The 12,201-nt window shown below is 41.9% G+C and overlaps 1 protein-coding gene across 2 annotated transcripts in view; it reads right to left on the bottom strand.

The window, feature by feature from the left end:
- Window positions 1-12,201, bottom strand: part of LOC148506828 (uncharacterized) — a 121,223-nt gene that overhangs the window by 52,541 nt on the left and 56,481 nt on the right. The window contains exon 1 of one of the 2 annotated variants that reach the window (XM_088446007.1): window positions 2,725-2,751. The exons of the other annotated variant lie outside the window; for it this stretch is intronic. Within the exon in view, the coding sequence (XP_088302133.1) occupies window positions 2,725-2,737 (13 nt within the window). The 5' untranslated portion in view covers window positions 2,738-2,751. Of the gene's footprint in view, window positions 1-2,724; window positions 2,752-12,201 lie in introns of those variants that run through there. 2 annotated transcript variants of the gene reach the window in all.

The raw sequence follows: 12,201 nt of genomic DNA, 5'->3' as shown, positions 1-12,201 counted from the left end.
GCCCTTCCCCTTTAGAATGTAAGCTCTCACGAGCAGGGCCCTCATCCCTCACGTGCTTCTCCTCCCCCTACTTATAGTATAATTTACTCCTAACTCCCTACAATGGCACCTACCACCTGGTTGCTCATGTCCTGCTTGTGTTTTGCAGCTGAGTTTATAACCTTGTCCTTGTCCTGCATTGTTTTGTATTACTATTAACTGTTTTTCTTGTGTGCTCATTTTTGTACTGTGTAAGGCGCTGCGGAACCTTTGTGGCGCCATATAAATAAAGGATAATAATAATAATAATAATAATAATATAAGCCTTATAACTAACCAGCCCTATTTTTTGTGTATGTTGGTGTGTACTGTATAATTGGAGTGTCCAGTGTCCCCTATATGTATGGTCGCTGTTAGTTATTGGATTATTATATAACAGTATTTTTGATTCTGTGCATTAACTCAGGTGGTTAGCGCCTGTTTTGTGTGATTAGATTTATTTTTATTATTTTAGTCTGGCATATTTATCAGTGCTTGCTTTCTTACTGTAGCTTGCTTAGCAATCACTGTAACAATCATAGATAACAATATTTGCCGACATATATTTAGTAAGTTGCTTAGAAACCATCATTACAGATGAAGATGGATGTTTTCTGTTATGCATAAGAATGTACAATATTAGATGTTGGCACAATTTAGTGATAACATGTACCACACAGCTATGATTATAATATGCGGGATTCATTACGATTTCAAATGAAAAATATGTTTGTTTACATTTTACCAGGTCCCCCAACGTCACGTCCGGTATGGCGGAACCAATATTCCTTTCACACGTAAGGAAGATGGATAATTTATTTCCAGTTGCTGTTTATTAACATGCGGAGTTCTGAGGTGGCAGTGAGCATGGGGGAATAACCACATGTGAGTTATTTTTAATATTTAACATTTTGCTGTTTAAGCTGTTTTCCTGCATTACATACTATGGCAGACCCTTAATAAAGGGTATACACACAAAAACAGCTGTCGGGGCTGGGACCTGCTGTAATGCCATCACTCCTGTTTCAACCAAAAATGATAAGTATCTGGTTTTTGACAGGGTGACTTTCACTACTACTCGCACCCCCCCTTTGGTGAGTCCCCAGGTTATTTTAGATAGACAGACAGATAGCTTAAGCGTTAGTTCTCAATGGGATTAGGGTCGGGTACTTTGTCATTAGACAAAGCATAGTACATACTAAGGGGGAGATTTAATAAAGCTTGGAGAGAGATACAATTGGAGATAAATAGCACCAACCAAGCAGCTCCTAACTGTCATTTTTCAAACACAGCCAGTACAGAGACAGTTAGGAGCTGATTGGTTGGTGCTATTTATCTCCAATTTTATCACTCTCCAAGTTTTATTAACTATCTACCTAAATACTCAAAGTTGTATAAATGTATAAATAATAGAGAAAGCATTAAAAACAGTATACATAAGGCACAGGCTGTATATACAGTACATACCCCATAGTAACAGGTATAGACCCAGCACACAGATCCTACTAAGTGTAATACACAGGACATATAATGTATAATCTATAGAGACAGCATGAAAAGGACCAGTACACAGAGGGCACAGGCTGTATATACAGTACATACCCCATAGTAACATCAGGTATAGACTCAGCACACAGGTCCTACTGAGTGTAATACACAGGATGTATAATGTATAATCTATAGAGACAGCATGAGAAGGACCAGTACACAGAGTACACAGGCTGTATATACAGTACATACCCCATAGTAACATCAGGTATATACCCAGCACACAGGTCCTACTGAGTGTAATACACAGGATGTATAATGTATAATCTATAGAGACAACATGAGAAGGACCAGTACACAGAGTACACAGGCTGTATATACAGTACATACCCCATAGTAACATCAGGTATAGACCCAGCATACAGGTCCTACTGAGTGTAATACACAGGATGTATAATGTATAATCTATAGAGACAGCATGAGAAGGACCAGTACACAGAGTACACAGGCTGTATATACAGTACATACCCCATAGTAACATCAGGTATTGGCCCAGCACACAGGTCCTACTGAGTGTAATACACAGGATGTATAATGTATAATCTATAGAGACAACATGAGAAGGACCAGTACACAGAGTACACAGGCTGTATATAAAGTACATACCCCATAGTAACATCAGGTATAGACCCAGCACACAGATCCTACTGAGTGTAATACACAGGATGTATAATGTATAATCTATAGAGACAGCATGAGAAGGACCAGTACACAGAACACACAGGCTGTATATACAGTACATACCCCATTGTAACATCAGGTATAGACCCAGCACACAGATCCTACTGAGTGTAATACAAAGGATGTATAATGTTTAATCTATAGAGACAGCATGAGAAGGACCAGTATACAGAGGGCACAGGCTGTATATACAGTACATACCCCATAGTAACATCAGGTATAGACCCAGCATACAGGTCCTACTGAGTGTAATACACAGGATGTATAATGTATAATCTATAGAGACAGCATGAGAAGGACCAGTACACAGAGTACACAGGCTGTATATACAATACATACCCCATAGTAACATCAGGTATATACCCAGCACACAGGTCCTACTGAGTGTAATACACAGGATGTATAATGTATAATCTATAGAGACAGCATGAGAAGGACCAGTACACAGAGTACACAGGCTGTATATACAGTACATACCCCATAGTAACATCAGGAGTAGACCCAGCACACAGGTCCTACTGAGTGTAATACACAGGATGTATAATGTATAATCTATAGAGACAGCATGAGAAGGACCAGTACACAGAGTACACAGGCTGTATATACAGTACATGCCCCATAGTAATATCAGGTATAGATATAGACCCAGCACACAGGTCCTACTGAGTGTAATACACAGGATGTATAATGTATAATCTATAGAGACAACATGAGAAGGACAAGTACACAGAGGGCGCAGTCTGTATATACAGTACATACCCCATAGTAACATCAGGTATATAGACCCAGCACACAGGTCCTACTGAGTGTAATACACAGGATGTATAATGTATAATCTATAGAGACAGAATGAGAAGGACCAGTACACAGAAGGCACAGGCTGTATATATAGTACATACCCCATAGTAACATCAGGTATAGACACAGCACACAGATCCTACTAAGTGTAATACACAGGATGTATAATATATAATCTATAGAGACAGCATGAGAAGAACCAGTACACAGAGGGCACAGGCTGTATATACAGTACATACCCCATAGTAACATCAGGTATAGACCAAGCACACAGGTCCTACTGAGTGTAATACACAGGATGTATAATGTATATTCTATAGACACAGCATGAGAAGGACCAGTACACAGAGTACACAGGCTGTATATACAGTACATACCCTATAGTAACATCAGGTATAGACTCAGCACACATATCCTACTGAGTGTAATACACAGGATGTATAATGTATAATCTATAGAGACAGCATGAGAAGGACCAGTACACAGAGTACACAGGCTGTGTATACAGTACATACCCCATAGTAACATCAGGTATAGACCCAGCACACAGGTCCTACTGAGTGTAATACACAGGATGTATAATGTATAATCTATAGAGACAGCATGAGAAGGACCAGTACACAGAGTACACAGGCTGTATATACAGTACATACCCCATAGTAACATCAGGTATTGGCCCAGCACACAGGTCCTACTGAGTGTAATACACAGGATGTATAATGTATAATCTATAGAGACAGCATGAGAAGGACCAGTATACAGAGGTCACAGGCTGTATATACAGTATATATCCCATAGTAACATGAGGTATAGACCCAGCACACAGATCCTACTGAGTGTAATACACAGGATGTATAATGTATAATCTATAGAGACAGCATGAGAAGGACCAGTACACAGAACACACAGGCTGTATATACAGTACATACCCCATTGTAACATCAGGTATAGACCCAGCACACAGATCCTACTGAGTGTAATACAAAGGATGTATAATGTATAATCTATAGAGACAGCATGAGAAGGACCAGTATACAGAGGGCACAGGCTGTATATACAGTATATACCCCATAGTAACATCAGGTATAGACCCAGCATACAGGTCCTACTGAGTGTAATACACAAGATGTATAATGTATAATCTATAGAGACAGCATGAGAAGGACCAGTACACAGAGTACACAGGCTGTATATACAATACATACCCCATAGTAACATCAGGTATATACCCAGCACACAGGTCCTACTGAGTGTAATACACAAGATGTATAATGTATAATCTATAGAGACAGCATGAGAAGGACCAGTACACAGAGTACACAGGCTGTATATACAGTACATACCCCATAGTAACATCAGGAGTAGACCCAGCACACAGGTCCTACTGAGTGTAATACACAGGATGTATAATGTATAATCTATAGAGACAGCATGAGAAGGACCAGTACACAGAGTACACAGGCTGTATATACAGTACATGCCCCATAGTAATATCAGGTATAGATATAGACCCAGCACACAGGTCCTACTGAGTGTAATACACAGGATGTATAATGTATAATCTATAGAGACAACATGAGAAGGACAAGTACACAGAGGGCGCAGTCTGTATATACAGTACATACCCCATAGTAACATCAGGTATATAGACCCAGCACACAGGTCCTACTGAGTGTAATACACAGGATGTATAATGTATAATCTATAGAGACAGCATGAGAAGGACCAGTACACAGAGGGCACAGGCTGTATATATAGTACATACCCCATAGTAACATCAGGTATAGACACAGCACACAGATCCTACTAAGTGTAATACACAGGATGTATAATATATAATCTATAGAGACAGCATGAGAAGGACCAGTACACAGAGGGCACAGGCTGTATATACAGTACATACCCCATAGTAACATCAGGTATAGACCAAGCACACAGGTCCTACTGAGTGTAATACACAGGATGTATAATGTATATTCTATAGAGACAGCATGAGAAGGACCAGAACACAGAGTACACAGGCTGTATATACAGTACATACCCCATAGTAACATCAGGTATAGACCCAGCACACAGATCCTACTGAGTGTAATACACAGGATGTATAATGTATAATCTATAGAGACAGCATGAGAAGGACCAGTACACAGAGTACACAGGCTGTATATACAGTACATACCCCATAGTAACATCAGGTATTGGCCCAGCACACAGGTCCTACTGAGTGTAATACACAGGATGTATAATGTATAATCTATAGAGACAGCATGAGAAGGACCAGTATACAGAGGTCACAGGCTGTATATACAGTATATATCCCATAGTAACATCAGGTATAGACCCAGCACACAGGTCCTACTGAGTGTAATACACAGGATGTATAATGTATAATCTATAGAGACAGCATGAGAAGGACCAGTACACAGAGTACACAGGCTGTATATACAGTACATACCCCATAGTAACATCAGGTATAGACCCAGCACACAGGTCCTACTGAGTGTAATACACAGGATGTATAATGTATAATCTATAGAGACAGCATGAGAAGGACCAGTATACAGAGGGCACAGGCTGTATATACAGTATATACCCCATAGTAACATCAGGTATAGACCCAGCACACAGATCCTACTGAGTGTAATACACAGGATGTATAATGTATAATCTATAGAGACAGTATGAGAAGGACCAGTACACAGAGGGCACAGGCTGTATATACAGTACATACCCCATAGTAACATCAGGTATAGACCCAGCATACAGGTCCTACTGAGTGTAATACACAGGATGCATAATGTATAATCTATAGAGACAGCATGAGAAGGACCAGTACACAGAGGGCACAGGCTGTATATACAGTACATACCCCATAGTAACATCAGGTATAGACCCAGCACACAGGTCCTACTGAGTGTAATACACAGGATGTATAATGTATAATCTATAGAGACAGCAAGAGAAGGACCAGAACACAGAGTACACAGGCTGTATATACAGTACATACCCCATAGTAACATCAGGTATAGACCCAGCACACAGGTCCTCCTGAGTGTAATACACAGGATGTATAATGTATAATCTATAGAGACAGCATGAGAAGGACCAGTACACAGAGTACACAGGCTGTATATACAGTACATACCCCATAGTAACATCAGGTATTGGCCCAGCACACAGGTCCTACTGAGTGTAATATACAGGATGTATAATGTATAATCTATAGAGACAACATGAGAAGGACCAGTACACAGAGTACACAGGCTGTATATACAGTACATACCCCATAGTAACATCAGGTATAGACCCAGCACACAGATCCTACTGAGTGTAATACACAGGATGTATAATGTATAATCTATAGAGACAGCATGAGAAGGACCAGTACACAGAACACACAGGCTGTATATACAGTACATACCCCATAGTAACATCAGGTATAGACCCAGCACACAGATCCTACTGAGTGTAATACAAAGGATGTATAATGTATAATCTATAGAGACAGCATGAGAAGGACCAGTATACAGAGGGCACAGGCTGTATATACAGTATATACCCCAAAGTAACATCAGGTATAGACCCAGCATACAGGTCCTACTGAGTGTAATACACAGGATGTATAATGTATAATCTATAGAGACAGCATGAGAAGGACCAGTACACAGAGTACACAGGCTGTATATACAATACATACCCCATAGTAACATCAGGTATATACCCAGCACACAGGTCCTACTGAGTGTAATACACAGGATGTATAATGTATAATCTATAGAGACAGCATGAGAAGGACCAGTACACAGAGTACACAGGCTGTATATACAGTACATACCCCATAGTAACATCAGGAGTAGACCCAGCACACAGGTCCTACTGAGTGTAATACACAGGATGTATAATGTATAATCTATAGAGACAGCATGAGAAGGACCAGTACACAGAGTACACAGGCTGTATATACAGTACATACCCCATAGTAATATCAGGTATAGATATAGACCCAGCACACAGGTCCTACTGAGTGTAATACACAGGATGTTTAATGTATAATCTATAGAGACAGCATGAAAAGGACCAGTACACAGAGGGCACAGGCTGTATATACAGTACATACCCCATAGTAACATCAGGTATAGACCAAGCACACAGGTCCTACTGAGTGTAATACACAGGATGTATAATGTATATTCTATAGAGACAGCATGAGAAGGACCAGTACACAGAGTACACAGGCTGTATATACAGTACATACCCTATAGTAACATCAGGTATAGACTCAGCACACATATCCTACTGAGTGTAATACACAGGATGTATAATGTATAATCTATAGAGACAGCATGAGAAGGACCAGTACACAGAGTACACAGGCTGTGTATACAGTACATACCCCATAGTAACATCAGGTATAGACCCAGCATACAGGTCCTACTGAGTGTAATACACAGGATGTATAATGTATAATCTATAGAGACAGCATGAGAAGGACCAGTACACAGAGTACACAGGCTGTATATACAATACATACCCCATAGTAACATCAGGTATAGACCAAGCACACAGGTCCTACTGAGTGTAATACACAGGATGTATAATGTATATTCTATAGAGACAGCATGAGAAGGACCAGAACACAGAGTACACAGGCTGTATATACAGTACATACCCCATAGTAACATCAGGTATAGACCCAGCACACAGATCCTACTGAGTGTAATACACAGGATGTATAATGTATAATCTATAGAGACAGCATGAGAAGGACCAGTACACAGAGGGCACAGGCTGTATATACAGTACATACCCCATAGTAACATCAGGTATAGACCCAGCATACAGGTCCTACTGAGTGTAATACACAGGATGTATAATGTATAATCTATAGAGACAGCATGAGAAGGACCAGTACACAGAGTACACAGGCTGTATATACAGTACATACCCCATAGTAACATCAGGTATAGACTCAGCACACAGGTCCTACTGAGTGTAATACACAGGATGTATAATGTATAATCTATAGAGACAGCATGAGAAGGACCAGTACACAGAGGGCACAGGCTGTATATACAGTACATACCCCATAGTAACATCAGGTATAGACCCAGCACACAGGTCCTACTGAGTGTAATACACAGGATGTATAATGTATAATCTATAGAGACAGCATGAGAAGGACCAGTACACAGAGTACACAGGCTGTATATACAGTACATACCCTATAGTAACATCAGGTATTGGCCCAGCACACAGGTCCTACTGAGTGTAATACACAGGATGTATAATGTATAATCTATAGAGACAGCATGAGAAGGACCAGTATACAGAGGTCACAGGCTGTATATACAGTATATATCCCATAGTAACATCAGGTATAGACCCAGCACACAGGTCCTACTGAGTGTAATACACAGGATGTATAATGTATAATCTATAGAGACAGCATGAGAAGGACCAGTACACAGAGTACACAGGCTGTATATACAGTACATACCCCATAGTAACATCAGGTATAGACCCAGCACACAGGTCCTACTGAGTGTAATACACAGGATGTATAATGTATAATCTATAGAGACAGCATGAGAAGGACCAGTATACAGAGGGAACAGGCTGTATATACAGTATATACCCCATAGTAACATCAGGTATAGACCCAGCACACAGATCCTACTGAGTGTAATACACAGGATGTATAATGTATAATCTATAGAGACAGTATGAGAAGGACCAGTACACAGAGGGCACAGGCTGTATATACAGTACATACCCCATAGTAACATCAGGTATAGACCCCGCATACAGGTCCTACTGAGTGTAATACACAGGATGCATAATGTATAATCTATAGAGACAGCATGAGAAGGACCAGTACACAGAGGGCACAGGCTGTATATACTGTACATACCCCATAGTAACATCAGGTATTGGCCCAGCACACAGGTCCTACTGAGTGTAATACACAGGATGTATAATGTATAATCTATAGAGACAACATGAGAAGGACCAGTACACAGAGTACACAGGCTGTATATACAGTACATACCCCATAGTAACATCAGGTATAGACCCAGCACACAGATCCTACTGAGTGTAATACACAGGATGTATAATGTATAATCTATAGAGACAGCATGAGAAGGACCAGAACACAGAGTACACAGGCTGTATATACAATACATACCCCATAGTAACATATGGTATAGACCCAGCACACAGATCCTACTGAGTGTAATACAAAGGATGTATAATGTATAATCTATAGAGACAGCATGAGAAGGACCAGTATACAGAGGGCACAGGCTGTATATACAGTATATACCCCATAGTAACATCAGGTATAGACCCAGCATACAGGTCCTACTGAGTGTAATACACAGGATGTATAATGTATAATCTATAGAGACAGCATGAGAAGGACCAGTACACAGAGTACACAGGCTGTATATACAATACATACCCCATAGTAACATCAGGTATATACCCAGCACACAGGTCCTACTGAGTGTAATACACAGGATGTATAATGTATAATCTATAGAGACAGCATGAGAAGGACCAGTACACAGAGTACACAGGCTGTATATACAGTACATACCCCATAGTAACATCAGGAGTAGACCCAGCACACAGGTCCTACTGAGTGTAATACACAGGATGTATAATGTATAATCTATAGAGACAGCATGAGAAGGACCAGTACACAGAGTACACAGGCTGTATATACAGTACATACCCCATAGTAATATCAGGTATAGATATAGACCCAGCACACAGGTCCTACTGAGTGTAATACACAGGATGTATAATGTATAATCTATAGAGACAACATGAGAAGGACAAGTACACAGAGGGCGCAGTCTGTATATACAGTACATACCCCATAGTAACATCAGGTATATAGACCCAGCACACAGGTCCTACTGAGTGTAATACACAGGATGTATAATGTATAATCTATAGAGACAGAATGAGAAGGACCAGTACACAGAGGGCACAGGCTGTATATATAGTACATACCCCATAGTAACATCAGGTATAGACACAGCACACAGATCCTACTGAGTGTAATACACAGGATGTATAATGTATAATCTATAGAGACAGCATGAGAAGGACCAGTACACAGAGGGCACAGGCTGTATATACAGTACATACCCCATAGTAACATCAGGTATAGACCAAGCACACAGGTCCTACTGAGTGTAATACACAGGATGTATAATGTATATTCTATAGAGACAGCATGAGAAGGACCAGTACACAGAGTACACAGGCTGTATATACAGTACATACCCTATAGTAACATCAGGTATAGACTCAGCACACATATCCTACTGAGTGTAATACACAGGATGTATAATGTATAATCTATAGAGACAGCATGAGAAGGACCAGTACACAGAGTACACAGGCTGTGTATACAGTACATACCCCATAGTAACATCAGGTATAGACTAGGGATGAGCGGGTTCGGTTCCCTGAGAACCGAACCCACCCAAACTTCGGGGATCCGGGGCGATCCGAGCCCAAGCTCGGATCTCCCTGTCTGCCCCGGATCCCTCTCCCGAGGCAAAACCTCGAGATCTGCTGTCGGATCTCGAGGTTTTGCCTCGAGCGGCCATTTAAAAAAAAATGCCTTTGCCTTTAATGGGCAAAGTGCTGATTGGCTGACAGAGCCGTCTGTCACGGCTCTCAGCCAATCAGCATTATGGTGCTCATTTGCATGTAGCACGGACTCGTGAGATCCGTGCTACATGCATCTGTGTGATTGACAGTGACACAGAGCACAGATGGGTCAGTGAGACCCGTCTGTGCTGCTGTGTATTTCAATGACACAGATGCACGCACGGACCAGGAGATCCGTGCTACTTGCATCTGTGTCATTGACACAGAGCACTAACGGGTCCGTGAGACCCGTCTGTGCTGCTGTGGTAAATAAAAAAAAAAAAACCTGTGTAAAAAGAGAAAAAAATGGCGTCCCCCCCCCAAAAAAAGAGCAACCAGCCCTGGGCATTAGTGACCCAGTGCTGGGTGTGCTTAAATACAGGGGACAAACGACATAGGGGTCCCCTGTACTTAAACACAACCAGCACCGGGCTAGTCAGAACCAGAGCTGGTTGCCAAAATACGGGGGACAAACGACGTAGGGGTCCCCCGTATTCTGCGCAACCAGCTCTGGGCTCTGATCCGGTCCTGGTTCTGGAAATACAGGGGAAAAAAATGAGTAGGGTTCCCCTGTATGTTCCAGAACCAGCACTGGACTTTTTCTAGCGGGGGGCTGATGCCACAGCCAGGGGAGCCCTTTCACCGGGCCCCCCAGCCGCAGCATCAGCCCTGACCGCTAGTCAGCCCAGGCCGGGGATCCCTGGAGAGCTGGGGACCCCCCCAATAAAGGGGTCACCCTCTCCAGGGCACCCCAGGCCCAGGCTGATAGCCCGGGGCTATCCCCGCCACCCCTGGTGGCGGTGGGTGGCGGGTTGATTGTGTGGTGTGGTGTAAATAAAGAATATCAAACATTGTCTTTACAAGTAGAACTGCAAGTCCCAGCAAGCCTGCCCCGCATGCTGGTACTTGGAGAACCACAAGTACCAGCATGCAGGGCATTAAGGGCCCACTATTACCTGTAGTTCACCTGTAAAAAAATGTTTAAAAAAAACACAGGACACACACACCGTGACAGTATAAGTTTATTAAACATACATACACACACACACACACACACACACACATGTACACATACTCACCTATGTAACCCTGTAGCATCGGTCCACTTGTCCGGTAAAGTATCCATAGGGGACCTGTGAAAAAAAACATACTCACCATCTCCTATGCGAGGTTCTGTCCTCTTCGTTCCAAAGTAGGCATCCCCGGACTTGGCAAAAAAAAAAAAACGAAAACGCGATCCACGAACTTAGTACCGTTCTATAGAACGGTACTTCCCGAATGAGAGCTTAGCGGCGGGGTATCACCATGGAAACCCCGCTGCTAAGCGTTCATTGGCTGAGAGAGGCCATCTCCCGTCTCTCTCAGCCAATGAACGGCTCCCTCCATTGTAGTCAATGCTGGGAGCCGCAAGGTTATTAAAGTTTACCCTGCGGTTCCCACCATTGACTACAATGGAGGGAGCCGTTCATTGGCTGAGAGACGGGA

The sequence above is a fragment of the Taudactylus pleione genome, unplaced genomic scaffold (assembly GCF_031769625.1).
Source record: "Taudactylus pleione unplaced genomic scaffold, aTauple2 ptg000393l, whole genome shotgun sequence".
NCBI classification, from domain to species: domain Eukaryota; kingdom Metazoa; phylum Chordata; class Amphibia; order Anura; family Myobatrachidae; genus Taudactylus; species Taudactylus pleione.
This window is presented reverse-complemented; position numbering and strand designations above follow the sequence as displayed.